The sequence below is a fragment of the Macroventuria anomochaeta genome, assembly GCF_010093625.1.
Source record: "Macroventuria anomochaeta strain CBS 525.71 unplaced genomic scaffold BU25scaffold_2, whole genome shotgun sequence".
In the NCBI taxonomy this organism is placed as follows: domain Eukaryota; kingdom Fungi; phylum Ascomycota; class Dothideomycetes; order Pleosporales; family Didymellaceae; genus Macroventuria; species Macroventuria anomochaeta.
This window is the reverse complement of record NW_022985363.1, coordinates 1-20414: the sequence shown is the minus strand read 5'-3', so window position 1 is coordinate 20414 and position 20414 is coordinate 1. Positions and strand designations below refer to the sequence as shown.

The following is a 20414-nucleotide window of genomic DNA, read 5'->3' as shown; positions in this document are numbered from 1 at the left end:
TGCTCTGCTCCTAGCGCCTTCTTCTTGCCTTCCAGCGCCTGCATGTACATCTTCTCTGCCTCGTCTAGCTTTCCCTGGTCGCTGTAGAGCATCCCCATGCCGTGGAATGCCCACAGCAGTGTCTTTTCGTCCTCCTGTCTACAAGCTCCCTTCTCTGCCCCCTGATTGATCACAGCCCCTTCTATGCTCTTCTCGCACCGCTCTGCATGCGGAAGAAGTCGCGCTTGCGTCTCCCTGTACTTCTTCTCGGTATCCATCGGCACCGCTAGCCCAACAAGCACAACTGCTAGCCATGACAGCGCGGTTCGTTGCCTGTCGTCTTGCATGTGCAGCGCCCACTGGTGCACCACCGGGTGCGTTGAGTGGCCTGTCTGGTCCCCCGCCTCTACCAGAGAGTAGCTCCGGAGCATCCCAATAGCGTTGAAGAACTCCACCTCACTGCGCGCCATCTCTCCAAGCCATGCTGCTGTTCGCTCTGCAGCCACGGCCGACTTCTGCGATGCAGCGGCAAGCAGACCATACCACAGGCTCTTGTTGCCCAGATGCGCCCACAGAAGCAGCAGGTTCGCGGCCGCCTTGTTCCTTGCCTTGACAGCCATGTACGATATCGTCCAAGTCGTCGCCACGCTGCCGTTTGCGTAGCTCCGCAGCGGCATGCGCCTGCCGTCGTGTGGCTCCATCAGCTCCCGCCACTGCTCCCTGTACAGCCGAGTGTAGGTGCTGAAGCTTGTACCTGTCTCACTCATGTACGCAGCAGCCTGCGCCAGGGCCAGCGGCAGCCCGTCGAGCAGTCCCAATAGCTCGTCGCCCTCTTGACCTGTGATGGTGTTAGCGTCGCTATATCGCCTGCTGTCGCTGCAGCTGCGCCCCGAGATACTCACCCACGCCTCTCCCGTACCATGTCTTGAAGATGGCCTGCGCCTGCCCCTTGTCCACCTTCCTCACCTCCCACCGCTCTCCAAGCTGGCCCAAATGCCAAAGACGGGTCGTGATCAGCACCGATCCGTGGTCAGCCTCCGGGACATACTCTCCTATGTCGTACGCCTCCGCGTCCTCTTCGCGCCGTTGATCGTCTCGGTCCACATTGTCCACTATCAGCAGCCAGTCGCTGTTGTCCGCTATGCTCAACCAGCCTAGCACGTCCCTCACCACCACGCCGACGTCGCCGCCCTGGCCAGCGGCGTACAGCCTGCTGGCCTCGGCGATTTGTCCTGCTGGGATACGGCTCGCAAACGCCGCAAAGCTCAGCTTGAGGCTGCTCTCGCTGCTCCCATCTAGCCACAACACCGACGAGAAGCTGTGCTGCTGTCGCCGGGCAAAGTTGGCTGCCAGCTGCGTCTTGCCCATGCCGCCCAGGCCGTAGGCTACCAGCAACCGCCGCTCTTTCGTACCCTCGTGCGGCAAAAGGGCTCGCTCTAGCGCTTGCGTGTCCCTCAGCCGCTCTGTAAACTTCCCCACAGGCACACCCTTGAGGTTGAAGGGGACGCGGTACTTGCAGGCTTCTCCCACTGCTGCGGTTTTCACCACCTCCGCCGCAGGAATAAGTGATAAGATAACTTTCGCACATGCTGCTGCCGTCGCTGCCGCATATGGCTGCCATGCCTTGTTCTTGTGCGAGTCGGCGTAGTCGCAGATGCCTCGCATCACCAGGCACGGGAAGTCGTTCATCAGGCCCGCCGCTTCCATCTCGAAGCACAGCACCCCGCCCAGCTCCTCGCTCAGCCGGTCCCGCGTCGCCCCGTCCTTGATCACCTGGTTGCCAGACGCTATCGTGCCATAGTGGATGGTGACTTCCTCGTCAGCTCTTCGCGCCGTGCGATGTATTACATGGTCCTTGCTGCACCGCTCGCATGTCGCTCCGCCATCGTGATGGTATGTCGCCTCGAACAGAACGTCAGGCCCAGCTTTCTCGCGGCTGAAGTACGGGCGTTGATCAAAGGTCGACAGATGCGTTGCGAGACGATCTCTGCCCTGGTAGTGGTGCGCCCTTAGCTGAGCAACGGCATGGAGCAGTACCTTGGGCGGTGCGTTCAGCGATCCTGTCCGCGTCATTTGTCCGCCTTGTCCCGTCTTGCCAAAGTCATACTGCACCACCCCGCTGTGCTGCCGGACCGGCTGGCTGACCACGACGTCTCCCAGTCGCACGTCCGCCTCCGCGCTGGGGGCTCCGCCGCCAATGCCCACCATCAGCCCGAAGCGGATCGACGTGAAGTTGGACATGGCTTGCCCTGCGTTGAATGCAGCAGCGCCGATGCCCATCTGGCCGGCCGGCAGGCACGCCAGGACGACGTTGTGGCTACCGATGCGGCCCAGCGTGTACTGGGTCGAGCTGACGTCGTCGTGAGGCAGATGCTCCTCATCAAGCATCACCTGCGCCGCTGCCAGCTCGACGGGCAGCGCGCATATCCATACCACCGTGTATGCTGCAGCGCCGAGCCTGCGCCGAGTCATGGGAAACGCGTCGCGCGGGCGGTGGGCGTGGTAGACAGGTCGCCGGGCGCGCTAGACGGACGGACGTGCGCGCTTGGGCTGGAGCGGATCGAGGCAGCATTAGTTGCGCCTGAGGATATGGAAGCATGGAAGCAGCAGTGCGTGAGGGCGTGAGGCATAGCAAGAGCAGCCAGTTATGGTATATCACAGGAGGCTTATCCCCCATGCCCACACAGCCTTGCCAGCGCGCGCCTGTCGCCAGGGCGGACTGAATTGGGGGCGGAAACAGCTGCAGGCTGGTGCATGGGCAGGCAGGTGGGTGCGCTGCACGAATGATGGCTACCCATCCATTGTGGGGCTAGGCAGACCCCAGCCGGACAGGTGGGCTATCCATCATTTACAAAAGCTGCATGAACTACACTGCAGTCAGCCTGAGTTTGCATCAACTACCAGTTACTATCCGATCAAGCTTGCCACATCCTCATTAGAACCGTGCCCACAACCTAGTTTGACCGGTAGATCACGAACAGGAGCCGAAGTGACCAGCTCTTACTTGTAAGATCAATGGTTCTTGTTGATGTTCTTAAGTTGCCTTGTAAGTACGCAGTTCACAAGTCATACGTTCTGCTCAGATTGTGATCTGGAGTGAGACCGAATTCTAAAAGCAGACAGCGTCCACTGGACAATGGTCTTCTGAGCAAGTGGAACTAGAATATTTAACGGTACGCCCTACGTTGGCTTCCTGTGGTTGGCTAGCGTCTAAACATTGGTAGGGCGAAGCGCACCAGCTCTCCTGCTACATGTGAGTCCCTACATCTATCGTGCGAACAAGATGAATTCTTAGGCTTCCAGTTTTCTCACCAGGACTGCCTACCCACAGCGTGAAGCAGAGCGGAAGCAGTTGCTGCGATGTTTCAATGTTCCTCGCATGGTTTACATGGACATGGGCTATCGATGCAACGGATACTTTGGAAGCAGAGAGAGCCACGATAAGGCGGGTCGTTTAGAAGGCTACTGTGCGTTCACACGTGGCGATGATTGTGTTGTGCGCGACTACTGCTGATGTTGTCTGCAGTCACATGGTTTCGATGTCTTGTCAAGATCGCACGTAGCACTCCACAGGCTGGCACTGGATACACCTGGTCCGAGATGACCTTCTTCAGCCGCTGGGAGTCTGGTCACTGCATGATGCTCTGCGTGGATACACCAGACGGCTTCCAAGAGCAATTGGAACAGATCATGGAAAGCGAGCAAGGGGCGCTTGACCTGAACGATCCGTTCGCCTTACACATGCCCCTGATGGACCAGATTATCACTTCTTACGATCAGTCTGTGTGGAATATTCGTGACCTAATCCGTCGGGTGGAAAAGGTATTCCCATGGTGCGTCCTTGCAACTCAGTTCGGTGTGGCTGACCGTATAAAACATAGGAGAGGGAGAACGACTGGGCCATCGATGCAGACTTTTCAGAGTTGCATGAGATTTCTCGACATGCAACCCATTCTACAGAGACGCTTTCTGTAACGACAGAATCGATGAAGGCGATGCGGGAGCGGCACAAAGACTTTCACGAGCGCTCACACTCCACTACCATAGCGAACAATGCCTGCTGGACAATGACGCAACAGCGAATGGACTTCCAGGCGCAGCTCATCCGGAACTTGAAGCTGCGCTCGCGAGCGAACCAAGAAAGGCTCCAGAGTGAGATTACGCTTGTACTATTGTCCCTCCAAGATCGCCAATGGCTGTATGCACGAGATTTTGGTCTGACAGCAGATAGGCCTACAATGTGATCACGCAACGCGATAGCAAGGTCATGGTGGAGATCGGAGCAGCAACCAAAAGCGATAGCGCCGCGATGAAAACGGTAGCAATAGTGACAATGATCTTCTTGCCGGCAACCTTTACTTCAGTTAGTCACAACTGTCCTTGTGGCACTGATTGCACTGACAAGCCTAAGGCGGTCTTCAGTATGAGCTTCTTCGACTTCTCACCTGGCGACGGCACGCAGGCGGATGAGTGGAGGGTCTCGAGTAAGATATGGATATACTGGGTTGTCGCCATTTCACTGACTGGATTGACGCTGTTTGCTTGGCTGTTCTGGAGGCGGAAGAGAGGTCAAATGTTCGCAATTGGTAGATTTCGGGAGCGCCGCGCTCATCGTTTGCAGGGCATGCAGCGCGAGAAAGCGTAGTATAGCGGATAACGGAAGATTGCAAACCATTGATCAAAGAGGCGTCGTCATTCCTTTGTAATTGCTAGTTGAGTAGTTTGTGAGCAGGTGATGCTCCTCATTGTGTACTGTGCTAGGTCTGGAAAAGTATAATGGTTGCTGAAATGTACAGACCCCCTAGACTTGGTTCGCTACTGCGACAGAGTTACGTTATGTAAGAATGAAGGCTTCTAAGTGGCTGTTTCTATCTTGGTTGACAGAATTGACAGTTTGGTACATGTCCTGCAGGGCAACAACGTGGTGAACGGCCACTCACAAGGCTGTCCGCCCTCACGAACCACGGTACGTACCTACTGTACGCATCACTGTACCAAGATCAGGGGGGTCTGCACATTTTTGCAAGCACCGATAAAGCAATGAGCTCATGGGCGAGTCAGGTCTGCACCAGCATATCTGGATGGACTCCCACAGCCCCGTCGTCTTCCAACAAGGCTTCCCCAAAAGCCCCCACACCCACCAATAGCATTCAATCCTCAAGCCCAATCCAACCTGGCATGGTCGACAACTGCGACGCATTCCAATTTGTTAAGGATGGCGATTGCTGTTCTACTATCGTTCAGAAGAACTCTATCAGCCTCTCTCACAATTCTACAAATGGAATCTGTCAGCCTGGACCTTCACTACGTCCTTCTCATAGGCTCCGCGCCTTCCCCTTCTGGGCTAGCACCCACAGCTCCCTCCGTGTAGATAAACACCACGCAGGTAGTACTAATACATTACGATTCTGCTCACTTTCCCCCATTAACAGAATCCTAAAGTTGGCACTAACTGCGGAGGACTATGGCTCGAAGTCTACGTTTGCGTCTCCATTATCGGACATAGTCCTACCACAACCACTCCTCCTCCCAGCACCACCGTAAATCTACTCCCACCAATGGTATCGCAACGCCCTCGCCGGTTCAGAGCGGCATGGCCAGCAACTGCGATGCCCTCCATTTCGTTAAGGACGGCGACTCCTGTGCCAATATCGCACAGCACTATGGCATGAGTTTGTCTCAATTCTACAAGTGGAACCCTGCGGTCGGCTCGAGCTGCGGAGCGCTCTGGTTCAGAACGTACGTCTGCGTTGTCATCATTGGTGTGAACCCTATGACTACCACGACGATGAAGACCTCTGCGGTACTTACGAAAACACAGGCTGGAAATGAGTAGCGACTCCCACGCCCATCCAGGCAGGTATGACGAAGAACTGTAAGAGCTTTCGGTTTGTGAAGGATGGAGATAACTGCGCATCAATTGCTCAGGCGGCAGATATTTCACTTGCCAACTTCTACCGCTAGAGCACAGGAATTGGGTCGAGCTGTAGGCACTGTGGCTTAAAATCTACGTTTGCGTCGCTGTGTTGTAACGGAGATAAAGCTATCCAAGCATCTCTGAGTACTAAACTCCATGAATACTGGATGATGTAGTGAATAATGGCTCATATCACACCTAATTTAGGATGTATAGTAGTAGCATGTAGTATCAACTAGGAAGTTTTACCTGAGTTTCTGTAAGACTCAGATATGTATACACCTATCGAACCTTTCTGTTATAACTTTTGCTAACCCTGTTTTTCGTAAGAAGAAACAGTTACGAGACTCATTGTACGATAGCATTTAATACACTTGTAGAGTATAGCACCTTTTTGCTGAAGCCACCCAGTCAAAGATGTTAGGTTGCAGTAAGAAACACAACCGCATAATCAAGACGACAACCATGATTGCTACAGGTATCCATTCAAAATCCAGTGCGTATCGAGAATATCCTGGACGGTTTACGAACATCTTTATATATGCTTATATGAGCATCACGTCAAGCAATGCTCTCGCTGCAAACCGCGTTTAGATGAAATGATACCGTTTTGCTGCAGACAACGTTAGGCTCTAGAATATTTGGTGCTGTTGAGCTTTCGCAAAACCAAGGACGGCACCGTCTACAGTACTCAAAGTCAACACGGACGCCCCGTTCGTGTATAACTACGAACGTATCATCGAGCCACGGCGCATCTTCTCTGGCAGGACTATTGGTGGCATGTTACAGGTGGGCGGTCGGCACCCATCGAGAAAGGAGATGTCCCGGAGGGGTTTTTCAGTGCGGCAAAAGGATAATAATGCAAAGAGTCAAAGATAGCGCAAGACAAAAACCCCAGAGTCGTCGATATCACGGGCTCAACGAGTGGCAATGACATAGATGCGTACAATCGCTGTATTCTCTTGAAAAAGTGGGCTTGGAAGTACGGAAAGCTGTAGAGCAACTGAATAGCAGCATATATTTCTCGATCGTAACACTCTGCCATCATGCACGCGAGCTGATCGTGACAGGATTAAATCCCAGCTGAGCGATCTCAGGGCAAAGTCTATTAGATTTTCGTCAATCTTTGTGATAGGCGTGCATGAAAACTCTTTTCATAACATGTAACTACGTGGATTAGGTCACATGATATCCTACTGTAGAAGGCACTGCTCGAGTGCAAGCGCACTTACCTCTGAGCTGGGAGATTCTGTACAACAACACAACCGAACAACAACACAGATAGCAATACAATCATTGACCACAGCCTCCAACCGACACTGCTCACGCAGTTACATAACATCATCACAGTTTTGCGAATGACAATTCAATAGCACTTGAGGTGAGCTGCGGGTAGTTCAGATTCTGACTAGAATTGAGTGATAGAATAGAGTTTTGCGCAATGTCCGGATGCGCTGAGATAGCAAAGACTCAGCACCGGGTTGGTAAAAGGGGTCCAGCTAAGGGGCTTCCAGAATTGATGATCCAATGTGTTAGAGCCTCTTGAGGTCGCTCAACGAAGTGAGATTAGAGCACATGGTGATGTCTCAGACAAATAGAGCCGGCTAGATCGACACTCAGCTATGTGTCACTCAAGATCCGGTCGGTCAGAACGTTGGCGCAAGGCAAAAGGATGCGTGTTCTTTTGATAGAAAATCCAACGCTGGTGTTAAGAACTGTAAGCAGAGGATATCAGAGACTGACTACTAATCACCTGCCTTGGCCAATTCGAGTCCCAGCCTGAGGATTCTCTCCATTCGCTCAGCATTAGTGTTGTCAGGCTCGCGGAGGTGTGCACCCTCTTCATCTTCATGTGTAGAGCTGAACCAGCCCGGAGGAAATTATTGTTCTGCCCAGAGTGAAACTCTGATCTGGTAGTCCTCAGGAAGGGGAGGAATCCTGATGCCTGTCACAGATGCTGGAAAAAGGGGTCGTTGTAACACCTGGTTGCCATCTTCATCATCGACTCTCTGATATACCAGCTCGAAAAGCGCATTGAGACAATTGACAAGGCTAGACCAAGGGACTTCATCTAACAGATGCTAAGCGTCGTGTATCGAAGCAATAGTCCTGTAGAAGGCCATGGTAACGTGAACGTATGGCAGTACGTCCTTATTTCCACTAAGGCTGAGAACAGTGTTGAAAGTATCGTTTATAAGCAACACAGCACTCTCGAAACCAGCGTTACGTGGCAGATTGTGGAGAGAGGCTCGAATCTTTCGCGCTGAAGATTCAAACTTCTATAGGTCGGTACGTGCATCCATGGGTCTTTGCATTTGAGAGATGGGGGTCTGCCTCGGATTGCTGTGACTTAACATTGTGACGTGCGTTGTCTCCTGTGACTTCGAATTGTATGCTTGTTCGCTTTTGGCTGCGGCTCACGAGAATAAGACGTAGTGGATTGAGGATTTGCCCATAGCCGAACCATCCAGAGATGTTCACAATCGCGGTGTAGGTTCCATCCCTTTTCCAAGCTTCCTTTACGTGTTGGATATGCGTTGGAAACTTTCTGATGTATGCAGATCGTCGTTTAAAAACCACACTCCGTGTGTTCGCTAGCGGTCCGTTGCAGTGTTTGCCAGCGGTCCGTTGCAGTGTTTGCCAACGGCCCGCTGCACTGATAGTCCAGCTCATTCGGTTAGTTTGGTTTGCTTCCCCAACTCTTCACTGCTATTCCCTTCTACTATATAGTCTCGATCGATTCCAGCCAATAGCTCTCAAGATCAATCCATCACCTCAATCCTTCCACACCGTGTTTGCTTCTTGTGATGGCCGCATGCAGACCAAAACGATGGCGACAGGCTTCGACAGATCCGTCTGAAAGGCTTCCAAGATCCAGACATCCATCTTGAGGATCTCCACGTTTTCGAGCCATGGAAGCGTATCGTGGAAGTCTATTCCAGAACAAAATTGACCGCGCCTTCGTTCTCGTGGGCGTCATTGGACATGCCTCATGGCATAATCTATGGAGAGACCACTGATTATGCGGAAGACGGAGAGGGGCAGCTGGTCTTCGAAATCAAGCAGTGTCATATTGCCCTAGCCAACAAAGAGAACGATTTTGGTATGCTGGCAGAAGGACAAGGTCGAATTCCGCTGGAACCTCGTTATCTCAGGAGGATTGAGGTTTACACAAGGGGTCCTTCGTCAAAGGATCCATTCAACTACAGCTGGCGTTTTTACAATCCCGAGGAGGGATCACTCAAGAAGCACCCATCTATAGAACACCCTATCGTGTGTTTCGAATGCAGCGAGCCGGAAATCATATCAAAAGCGATGCGGAGCTGTATTATATGCCAGCAGCTCTTGGTGCGAGAACTGTGAGCGCCGGCTCCAGGGAACTGATCTGCCTGTTATTGAAGTTACATAAAGTGCAAGAAGACGGGTATAGATTATTCAAGCGTTTCGGACTGACGAAACTGTTCAGCTTTATGGACGGGGCCAGGGTAGCGGCGCTTCAGACTGAAAAGGCGAGTGAGGTGATAGGTCTTTGTTGATAGTGGGACCTGGATATCTAGGTACGTATAGCGCAAAGTGGGACGCACACCCTAGTCAATGCAATATGGAGCAATGCTAGCTGGAGAAGTAAAGACTGCATATGCCTCTGGTACTTGCTGTCTACTCAATGTCCTTCTAAGGTGGACCAACGCGATACGTATGGAGCTGTGAGACGTTTCCTCTGGTGGTCTTCACTGTTTGAGTCGATCTCGTCCCCACGTATTGTCGCTTACTCCAGCCACTGATTTTAATTCGGCTCTTCTCAGGATTGCCATAAGTAGATAACTGTTGCGCATGTATTCACTTCGAAAGAGAGGGCAACAGTGATGGAAATAATGTCCAGGAAGTTCACTTCGGCTGCGCTCTTCTCTGCTCATTCACCTAACCACCCACCACCCAGCCACGTCAGAAAAATAAGGGTAAAGGATAAAGCTCAAGCTGCTCATTTAGATCAATAAAAAGTTGAAAACATACAACAGCGGGTATTCGCTAGTGATCACCCAGCTAACTACTAATCCGCCGGTACGTTGCTTAAATAGGGCTGAGCGAACGTAAAGCCTTGTTGTCAAAGTTCTATGGTTGTATGTGAAATATAAGACGAAAAAAATATGTTATCCTACAACACACCTTTATCCTAGCTCATATAACCATGGCAACATCGTCCGTTTGTACAGGGCCATGAGCAAGCCATGTATCTGCCATACGTCAACCAATTAGTTCCTGTACTAATTCCCGCTACCATCGACGGCTCTGCCATCCAGCTCTAACACATTGTACCGGTTCACAGGGAGTTCCTGAGGTCCTGTTTGCATCATACTATACGTAGGCGGTTTCACATCTGCCGTATGCAACTCTGATTCCTGGGATACATGTGTTGTAGCGCTGCCTGATCCTCGTCTCCGATATAGAAAGAAGCCAGTGGCACCTAGTATGGCAAGACCTCCCACCACACCTACAACTATCCCACCGATTGCGCCGCCTGACAGCTTCGACTCTTCATTTTGTGGCGAAGGTGTAATGGAAGACGTTGGCAACGGTGTAGGGCCCGTAGAGTTCGCGCAGAACTCACTGACCATATTGTTTTCTTTATCCACTGCGACGATTTCGGAAGTCTTCGATCCTGTGTTCGCTTGCCACACGGAGAAGCTCCCAGCTTCTTGATTGACCATTACGTAGGCAGAGCTCAGGAAAAGTCGGCCAAGGACTGGTAGATCTTTGTCATTTTCGGCTTGAAGGGAATTGATTACTACGTTGCGGACCGATGTATTTGTCTGGACTGCGCCATCGGAGGCGATATATGTGTCGGGGACGACTAGTTCGGTGTTGGGAATCTTTACGGAGATGCTGTTAAGAAGGTTGATTGTCAGACCACCGTAGTAACTACATCATGATCGTTAGCTGGCTACCTTTCGAGCGCAGTTGGTATGGCACTTACTGTCACGGTTTGGGGTGCTCCTGCCTGTCGTACCTCACCTCCATGAGAGTGACTGCCACGTCACACTAGCGTTGTTTACAGCTACTCACCTATATATACTGTTCGTAGCTTCACTCAATACAACCTCAGTACAATCTTCAACTTCTTCCTTTGCGTACAATTTTTCCCTGAACTCTGACACTTACACATTATCTGGGTCAAAAAGCATTGTGTAGAAATTGATGCCGAAGCTTCTGCCTTCTGACTTACCATCTGGCGGGGTTCCACCTGCAAGCGACCAGAAGCTTTAGTAGTAGCTCAATAGAAGCGACATCAGCCCTGCGAAACCGGGATTGATGCACGCTTGTATGGCCGCTGATTGCGAACCCATGAAGATACTCATGTCGGTACCATTTGGCCAGTTCAGAAGGATGTCGTTAATCGTTACTAGCATGCCTGTCGAACACCTACTGCCATAGAACAGCGGCGCCGTGAAGTTGGCATTTTGATCCCCGATCAACGATTTGTCCAGGCCGCCGAGAACCAGTGACCCCCGAGTTTGCTTATCCGCAGGACCACCGACTAGTCCCCAAAATATGGAGTATGCTTTTGTACCTATATCGCCAGCGGATGCGAGTGCTCGCAGAAAGGTCGAATTTCTGCCTAAGCCAAGCTGAGATTGGCTGGTGTAGAACCCTTGGGGGAGAACCTGTTGCGGAACCCCGAATCCGAACGAAGACAGTGAGGTATTGCTGCCAAAGCTAAGAGTATCTTCTACCCAGTCCGCTTTGAAGCCATCACCATCCTTTCGATTACCGATCGATTTGTCTGTGGAGGATGCTGATGCGTCGTATGCGCCGCCGCGGAATGTCACGCATGCTCTGGATGATATGGAGTCTGCACAGAACCCATCTGTTCTGTAGATGTAGGTCTCGTTGTAATCGCTATAAATGGTGCTAGTCAGCGATACCGAATCCCCAAGCTCGTCGAGGTTTAGGTACTTTCTGTACCCAAAACTATACAATAGAAATCCTGATTATTTCAGAACCTACGATTTATACTGCAAGACTTACCTGCTAGCAAAGAATGAGATGTTCTGGTTGTTGGAGCCGACAGTCATGGATATCCCTTTTACAAAGGCTCCATTGGGCAAAGATACATTCTGAATAGGCGCGACAACGGGCTGTGGCTGGCACTGGCTCTTCACAAAGGTGACGAAATGTAAGATTCCCAGAAAGAGTGGCAACCGGTCTACCAGCGGACCCATTGCACTGCTCGATGTTGAAAGTTAAGGTTACGACGTAAGGGAGGATTAAAGGGCTAGGGACTGCTGGTGTAGGGGAACGATAAGGCAATAAGGCAATCTCAGGCGATAGCCCCCAAATGAGTGGCGTAGCAGAACCTTTTTTAGCTTCGATAATATACCGCAGTCAGTTTATACCCTGCTACATCGCAATCACCAGGGGTTAGCATCAACCACATGCTGTATTACATGCTGATTTGATGCTCTTGAACTGTGCCGCAATGCCACATCGCTGGGCTGCAAGCTGCGACGAACACTTCATTTGTTCGTTGTAAGAGACGCCCTTCGCGTCCCCTTCGAGAAGGGCGTTAGCCGCGCGACCCAGTGGCACTTTCACCTCCTGATAACCAGTACTTCCTCTAGACACCCTGTCACCTGCGCACGTGTGCGCGAGAGAAATACAGAGCCTTCACGACATCCCGTTCGAACACGTTTCCGGAACGAGTTGTCCCATGTTCAATTCGATCACCTCTCAAGTTACCCACCCACTTGCTGTTCAGCGATGATGCATTTCCGCAGGAAGATCGAATTCATGGTGGTAGTAGTGTTCGTACTCTGCGGATGGTTTCTCTTTGACGCCCACTTGAATGGCATCCAAGGAGAATCCGGCGAGGCCAGCGTTGTTCAGGTGCCATGGCGACATGAGGGAACAGAAGCGGAAGAAGAGCAAAACATACTTGAGCACGAAATTGCGCATGGCGGCACGAAAGAGCAATCATCATCAACCTCCACCACCCCTCGACATACAATCACGCTGGCGCAAACTACTGCGATCGCGACACCTAGCCCTTCGCCCCCTGATCGCGTTGTAGTAATGGCAAAGGTTCCCACAGATGACACACGCTGGGTACATACTGACCTGCAAGACTGGCAGTCAGCTATTTACGACATCGATACCGAAACCCCGCACAACACATCGACCCTAGATCCGCTTACTAACAACACTCTACGTACCCTTAGGAACAAAGGAAATGAAGCAAATGCATACCTCGCATACATTGTGCAGAACTACAATAATCTCCCTTCAACGATTGCATTCATTCATCCGCATAAAGACGGCTACCCGGCCGCCTGGCACACCGACAACAACGAACATTCCAACGTAGTCTCGCTACAAACCCTCAACATAAACTTCGTCCAGAGCAACGGCTATGCGAATTTGCGTTGCGTGAACGATCCAGGCTGTCCGCACGAAGTGATGCCGTTTCGAGACCCGCCTGAGGATCATCGAACAACCGAAGCAGCGATGCCAGATGCGTGGCGAGACTTGTTTAACAATACGGATGTACCGCACGTACTAGCGACTCCTTGCTGTGCGCAGTTTGCCGTCTCAAGCAAGCAAGTGCAGAAGCGGCCGTTGGACGAATACAAAAAGTACTATACGTGGTTGATGGATACTCCGCTCAAGGACGAGACAAGTGGACGGATATTTGAGTATATTTGGCACATTTTGTTTGGGCAAGACCCCGTTTAGTAAGTACTCGACGCGTTAGAATGTGATGCGCGGCTGCTGACTTTGACAAGTTGTCCCACATACGAGAAGTGTTATTGCGATGTGTATAACAGATGTTGAAGATGTTCTGTCACTAGGATATAGAGTCTAGCAAGTACGAACAGATAATGAGTGTCCCTCTATGATCCGGGCGGGGGCGAAAATCTACACCGAGAACGCTAGCACTCTGTGACTTTAGCGATACCAGCGAACAGGAACCAAACAATGTTCTTGGCAACTGCGTAGCACTTGTACAAAGTCTATCAGAATCTATCTCCGTGCAAAATCATGTTTCTTTCCCCTCCAGCTGCCGCCGTGTGAGTCTGCGCGACCTCGAGTTAGCGTTGCGAAACGCAGCCAGCATGTTGAACAAGAAGATAGCGACGAATACGAAGCCAACCACACCAAGCAACGCGGCCAAGCTAACGATACTGCATACCACAAATGCATATAACGCTTGCTGAAACACATAATTATCTTCCAGCCCTGGCACGCTGGAGTCAACTTGCATCGCACTCAACACCCGATAAGTATCCACACTTGATTTCTGAAGAAGAACGCAACGGAACTATTGGGTCGATGAAAGTATCCGCGTACAAGGTGAGTTGTTAGGAAGCGATATCCATATATCATGTTGATCCGATCCCGTCGAAGGTCGCCATAATGATACCGCTTGTTGACTTGAGCCAGCGTGTTGATGTCCACATATCTGAGAAAGTCTTCGACAAACCCCCTGCACCATTCCCATGTGATAGGGATGTGGACCAACGCGAGACCTTGAGCTATTTTAAGGTCGATTGGTGTGGTCAGCAGGCATACATAAGACATAAGGAAGCCAGTAGCCGACTCATGCCACTCTTGGACATGGTCGATGTGCCGGTACCAGATCTCGCGGTCAGGGATCCACAGGGGTAGCGGTTTGAGCATCAAGTGAGTCCTGGTCTTGAGTAGATGCAAATCCATCTTCTGTGTGTAGAGGATGTCAAGACCGATCATTTTGTATCTGTGGAGAGGGCGCACGCGCCTCGGTCGACCAGCTAGCCCGAGGTAACCTTGAATACTATCCAAACGTGTCAAGTCTAGATCTTCTCTTAGAAAGCCGGAAATATCATTGATCGCAAAGAAGGCTGTATGGTCGCGGCGTGCTATCATCGGGAGCGAGTCTCGTAAGTGTGCATAGGAGGATATTGTGAAAATGGTGGCTCCAAGGACGTAGTCTCCTCGCTGTTTGGTGCGTGTGGTTCAAAGAGTGGCTGCGTACGCACAGGACTTGTTACTTGGGGCTTCAACCGCCCGATACAAGGGCTATTTCTACCCACCGGTGCAGTTTCTGTTGGAGATGACCGTCTGGCCTTGCGGTATATTACTGGGAAAGGAGTTAGATTAAATAAATGTCACCGTATTGCACACCACTCTGGAAGAGACTTACCACGTTCATCTGAAGGACCGCCTGACTAGCTGACCTCGGGTGTAAGCACTACAGGCATGATATGGGGCAACGCTGCCTCAATACTTGAACAATCATTTCTTTCTCCGCAAAACTTCCGTCACGAGCCGAGACCCAGATCTTGTATCCTTACAAAGCCCCGACAACATCCGATCCGGTTGTCTGTAGGGTCCTACAAAGAATAGCTTTGTCAAGCGAAGGTTGCTTGTACAGAGCGTTTCGTATGATAGTTGCCGGTGAACTCTGGGAAGAGTGACGCAATGCATCAGTCGTAAGAGGTTGTTCTGCAAATTCGTGCGCTTGGGTGGGCACAAATTGCCTGCTGCCTAGCTTCGACAAATCGGCGAGTAAATCAAACTGTGTTGTCATCTGAACCATACTGGCTTTCGAAGCTTCCTTGATCTCGCGAAAGACATCTTTGTCAGGTCGTATAAAAGCGTAACCCATTGAAATCGCGATCACATGGCCATATTGGACCCCACTGGAAGGATTCACAACCCAAAATCCGGAGTCGCCTTTCTTTAGACCTTGACACTAATTAGCTAGGTAGGCTGAGTTATACACAGTTGCTTACCAGTTCCATCCTCGAACGATAAAATCCATGTTGCACAAAGTCTCCGGATGGAAGGCGGGTAAACGCTTCGCTCGGTGACAGTCCTGCCTTGACTTGTCCAATTGCGCCAGCGAGTACTGTAACTGCCATTTCTGATGGTGTTTCAGCAACACTACTGATGCAGCTGCGCTCTGAAGGAGTGTTCCCAGCCCCAGTCTTGAGATCGTCTTCATTGGCAGTGAAATTGGGAAGCTGCATCCAGGCTTCCTGTATGCGAATGAGTGACCAATCCAGGCCAGGTTCTTCAAGTATGCCCATTGCTCTAGAAGATTCAGAGTTGACACCGACAGGGGATTGAGTACTGGTGAGACTTGACGACGACTTTCCATCATGAGAACTTGACTTTCCTGTCCCCCATTCTATCACCAACGCTGGCTCTACATCATCGTCGTAGTCATTCTCGTCAATAGTTATGTCGTCGGAAAGACAACTTGATGCGCTCGACGGCTCTGTGAAGGTACTGGAAACAATATGGCTCGTTGTAATCGCGTAGAGTCGGTCTGCGACTTTGATGAGTCCACCAATTGTGACTTTACGCTGATTGTTGTCATACTTGATAACGTTTGATGTGTCTTTAACGTTGTTGATGGAGTCTCGTAGACACAGCTGATGTTGAAGAGATCAAAGCAAATGCGGATGTGAGGGTGATATACAGATCGTACTTGAGACTTTTAGAATCTACGTATTAGCTATGCTGTAATAGAGGAAACGAAGCCAACGCAGCTTCTCATTGTCAATGGGTATGATTGTGATGTATATTGGTGTGTTGTTGCTATCTCAGCTACGGGTTTGTTTGAAGGAAATCACGCTAACTAATTTGGGAGCACTAGTGGCAGATCCAGAGAGAACGGTGCTAGGGAAGGTATACCTCAGCATCAACACTCATCGCTAAAAAGTGATCATCAATGGGAAGGTCTGAATCGCTGTATTTTTGAAACAACATATCATTAACCTACAGAGAACAGGCAATGGAAAAAGCCTTCGCCTTAGCACAGCGCAACTAAAGCATCGGAAGAAGAAGTAAAAGTGCAAACATGCTGGTGTTTTTGTGTGATGAAAGGTTTTGCGGTACACAAGTATAAACATTAGTTGAAGGCGCACGTTTGCCGCACAAATGTTCAGCTCTTACAAGAACTTGTTAGACAAGCTTCTGGACCTCGAGAAAGAGCTTCTGGGATTCTAGAATGAATTTGAAGGTGATTACTATAGAGATCTTAGCTAGAGCCTGTTGACCTAAAGAGGGTTAGTCTATTAAAATCCTATATAAATAACAGCTCTATAGATTCGCACATAAGAGGTGCTAAAGGTCTAAGCTGCTAACCTGTCTTAGGACATAATATATCTCCCCACTTAGGGACGCGCTTTATACTGACCGCGCCTTCATTGATCTTTTTCAAGTCAACACTTTTAACCAAATCTCATCCAACCTTGCATTTTGACAAATACAGCTTGTGAAGTCATATCATCAATGAATCCCCACTTATTTTTAGATAGGAGCAGCTTAATTCGACCTTCTCGCCTAAGTAACGAATGATAAGAGCCTCACCCATTCCTGTCAAAAGGACAAAAGGTCTTTACGATATGTGGGGAATAACCGAGAGAGATTTTCTCACGGCAACATTTAAGGAGAGTAAAGAAAGTCCGAGATCTGCGTGATCGTGCTCTTCGCCTTGCCTTCCGGAGCAACCCGACTCCTTCCTCGTTAGTGATGCTGCCGATAACGCTCGGTCCAACTGTGATAGTGTACTTTGAAGCTATCTGGACAAAGGTTATTACGTGTTCTTCAATGTGCAATTCCGATTAGCAGCTTCAATGGACCGAAGCCGTTTCTGGTCTGATATCCAAGTCCGAGCATTCATGAGTGTCCCGGACCATGAAACCCATTTTCGAAAATCGAAAAAAAAATTTGACCAAATCGAGCAACCAAATTGAGCGAAAGTCATGATGTATGCTTAAGTTAAATCATGTGTGAGTCTTGCGACTTGCATTGAAATGTCCGCTAGGCGATCTGAAAGCAGTGGGGGAATATCTGATCCTTGGAAACATGTCCTTGAATTAGTCTGTCGCATAATATAAAAGCGGCTTATGAAATCTCGTTCCCAGAATCCGGAAGAAGGGAACCATATCTTGGAATTGGGTCGGATCTCGCATGAAGTTCTGTTCCAATCAAGAAGAGGACTGTATATAAGATACTAAGTCCACGAGTAAAGTCAAAAGCTACCGAACAATGTACTCGCTTCATACAGTCCCCTTATGCACGACCTTGAACCCACCTGCACTTCACTGGGACCATCACTCTATAGGATGGTACGTTTCATCGTCTTGGTCAGACTATAACGCATTCAAGGGGGGCTCTTCTTCATCCAATGCATCGTTGGTTGTTGAAATCGAAGTCAGCAAGGCGAATGGAACTTTCTTCGACCGCACCAATGTCACAGTCGATCCAGGCGCTCTTCTTCGATTTCATCTGCCAAGTCAGAATTGCAGCTTAGTTCAAGCTTTTCAGTGATCTCTGTACAAACCAGTCCCAAGGGAACGTTGATCAGGATCTCCGGACGCTCGAGGCAAATCACGAGAACGGATCTGCAATCCTTGATTACCTCGTCGACACAGACTCACCGCAATGGATGTACCCTACTCATCTACTCTTAGAGACTCTCTGCGACATTGGACAGGTGTTCAGAATCAACCCCGGTAATGGCAGCGGGGTGGCAGTGAACAGTACGCTGAATCATACTACGTCTTTCGATCCTCCCATGTCTACGCAACACACACATGGAGCTTGCGAGGGTACTTCAGTGGCGGCTACGACTTCAGCGGGAAGTCTAGGCTACAGCACAGGCATTGCGACGAATGCTTCAGCATCAAGAACCCTGCAGCAGCCATTCGCAACATCTTTTGCGCCGGAATTGTCCAACAACGGGCGCAAGCTGATGGCACACTGTCGATTCATCGTGTTTGTCACCCTGTTCTTTGGTCACCTCTTGATAATGCTTGTTAATCAGTGAAGAAGAACTCGGATTATTGTCTCCAGTGTATGAAACCCAGGAAATCACTTTCATAGTCTCCAATAATCAATACAAAGTTGGAAACCGTTGCAGACGCTCCGTTTGCGGATGAAATCCAAGTACACTCTGATGTTGTCTAATGTCAATCCAAGCGAGCCGAGGCGCCCGGTGTAAAGGGACGGGCTGCATTTCGGAGCTTTGCCATTTCTTGTTCGCATTTGCATCAGTCTATGGTTAATGCAATAATGTTCTGCGGTCTCTTCTCCATCAGCGCACGACTCTCCGACAAGGGCTACGGCAACATTAACCTCGCTGTCGATCGTTTCGTCAGCGCCGTCGATACCCCCCTATTCATTCACCCCCTGACGGACGTATATGAAAATTGGAGGGTTTGGATAAGAGTGCGATCAAGGAAGGACATGTTCCTAAGCCTTGGAAGTTGTTTAGAGTCAGGAAGTATGCAGTCCGGCAGTTTTGCCGGTCGGGAACGAAGATCGCATGATGCGTTCCAGCCTGTCGGGATGCGCTAGCGCGCTTAGCGGGCAGGGCAGCCTGCAGTAGCGTGCTCAGATATCGCTATAAGTCATTGCAACGTCCCCTGCCCGTAAGCGAGAAATGCCCCTCAGCGAGATGGTTCCACCTTCCACGCACCTCAACCTTCCGCACACGCATCTACGGATCCGTAGTTGATGCGATCCTCTCCTTGAGCACTTTCCTTTCGCTTCCTGTATTGCCGCAAGAAAAATACAACAGTTGGGGTCATGCCGGCGATAACGTCGCGCGCAGCGCGACAGACCACTTTGACTTCCGATTCTGCTCTGTCGCCGCCATCCGCGCTGTTTCTAATACTGAGATGCTGGAACGATAGGCCTAGCCTAGACGCCGATCAGGTGTTGGAAGCGTGATCTCCGAGGCTAACATCCCTCACTGTGTGCCGAGAAGACTGCCGTGACGAGAAATACGACAGGTACTATGGTATCCGGCAAAAGTAGTGTACATGGCCAATGCACAGCAGGGGTGTTGCCTCGGGTAAGTGGAATGGCCCTACTGACCAAGGATACTGCAAATACTATCTAATTTGTATTGAACCAAGATATCTCCTGTCTACTGCTTCATCAACGTGTCATCTATCATCACCCTCATTATGTCACCGCCATCAACACCCCATCACCGGTATCTCTCACACAATGAGCGCCTGAAGGTTCAAACCTTGTCAGATGCTGGCCACAGCCAATCCTTTATTGTTAGCCACCTTGGTTTTACTTGACGACAAGTTGGCTATGCAATTGCCTGTAACCAAGTCACACCTAAGAAGAGATCAGGCCGGCCACCCAAGCTCACCCATGAGCAGGTTGATGAGCTGATCTGCTTTGTCTGTCAATCCCGAGCCACCCGACAGATGAGTTACCTGGCCCTTGCTAAGACCTTTGATCACTGGGGAGCAACAGAGTACTCAGTGCGTTACGCTCTACGCAGCAAAGGCTATACACGCTGTATAGCTCTTGCTAAGCCACCGCTTACTGAAGATAATAAGAAGATCCGCTTAGAGTGAGCTAAGCAGCATGTTGGCTGGACCTTAGAGCAGTGGTGGAGCATACTGTGGAGTGATGAGACCTGGGTAACTGGGGGCCGGCATAGGAGGAAGTGGGTAACAAGGTTACCTGGAGAGGAGCTTAATGACACCTGTATCGTTGATAAGGTGCG

At 50.3% G+C, this 20414-nt stretch overlaps 7 protein-coding genes across 7 annotated transcripts in view; 4 read left to right on the top strand and 3 right to left on the bottom strand.

Moving 5' to 3' along the window:
• BU25DRAFT_381964 (purine and uridine phosphorylase) overlaps positions 1 to 2541 on the bottom strand; it is a gene marked incomplete at its 3' end in the record, with an annotated part of 4596 nt that extends 2055 nt beyond the window's left edge. The window contains exons 1-2 of the mRNA XM_033704223.1: positions 878 to 2541; positions 174 to 837 (exon numbers count right to left, since the gene is read on the bottom strand). Of these exons, the coding sequence (XP_033566685.1) occupies positions 174 to 837; positions 878 to 2451 (2238 nt within the window). The 5' untranslated portion in view covers positions 2452 to 2541. The remainder of the gene's footprint in view (positions 1 to 173; positions 838 to 877) is intronic.
• On the top strand, positions 2522 to 4624 carry BU25DRAFT_381962 (uncharacterized protein; the record flags this gene model as incomplete). The annotated part of the gene is made up of 8 exons (XM_033704222.1): positions 2522 to 3025; positions 3103 to 3152; positions 3204 to 3232; positions 3283 to 3446; positions 3506 to 3801; positions 3861 to 4145; positions 4211 to 4342; positions 4391 to 4624. The coding sequence occupies exons 1-8, from the start codon at positions 2995 to 2997 to the stop codon at positions 4622 to 4624; spliced, it is 1221 nt and encodes a 406-aa protein (XP_033566684.1). The 5' UTR covers positions 2522 to 2994.
• A 133-nt stretch (positions 4625 to 4757) lies between these two features.
• Positions 4758 to 6008, top strand: BU25DRAFT_470147 (uncharacterized protein). Its single transcript, XM_033710790.1, has 2 exons — positions 4758 to 5266; positions 5422 to 6008. Exons 1-2 carry the CDS (start codon positions 5020 to 5022, stop codon positions 5649 to 5651), a joined length of 477 nt encoding a protein of 158 aa, XP_033566683.1. The 5' UTR covers positions 4758 to 5019; the 3' UTR covers positions 5652 to 6008.
• A 4150-nt stretch (positions 6009 to 10158) lies between these two features.
• Positions 10159 to 11967, bottom strand: BU25DRAFT_470146 (uncharacterized protein; the record flags this gene model as incomplete). Its single annotated transcript, XM_033710789.1, has 4 exons — positions 10159 to 10813; positions 11054 to 11135; positions 11196 to 11791; positions 11921 to 11967. 4 exons carry the CDS (start codon positions 11965 to 11967, stop codon positions 10159 to 10161), a joined length of 1380 nt encoding a protein of 459 aa, XP_033566682.1.
• A 637-nt stretch (positions 11968 to 12604) lies between these two features.
• On the top strand, positions 12605 to 13723 carry BU25DRAFT_470136 (uncharacterized protein; the record flags this gene model as incomplete). Its single annotated transcript, XM_033710788.1, has 2 exons — positions 12605 to 13623; positions 13675 to 13723. Exons 1-2 carry the CDS (start codon positions 12653 to 12655, stop codon positions 13721 to 13723), a joined length of 1020 nt encoding a protein of 339 aa, XP_033566681.1. The 5' UTR covers positions 12605 to 12652.
• Positions 13724 to 13928: 205 nt separating this feature from the next.
• Positions 13929 to 14794, bottom strand: BU25DRAFT_470134 (uncharacterized protein; the record flags this gene model as incomplete). Its single annotated transcript, XM_033710787.1, has 2 exons — positions 13929 to 14136; positions 14166 to 14794. The coding sequence occupies 2 exons, from the start codon at positions 14792 to 14794 to the stop codon at positions 13929 to 13931; spliced, it is 837 nt and encodes a 278-aa protein (XP_033566680.1).
• Positions 14795 to 17955: 3161 nt separating this feature from the next.
• On the top strand, positions 17956 to 18825 carry BU25DRAFT_470128 (uncharacterized protein; the record flags this gene model as incomplete). The annotated part of the gene is made up of 3 exons (XM_033710786.1): positions 17956 to 18009; positions 18050 to 18176; positions 18235 to 18825. 3 exons carry the CDS (start codon positions 17956 to 17958, stop codon positions 18708 to 18710), a joined length of 657 nt encoding a protein of 218 aa, XP_033566679.1. The 3' UTR covers positions 18711 to 18825.
• Between the last annotated feature and the right edge of the window lie 1589 nt (positions 18826 to 20414).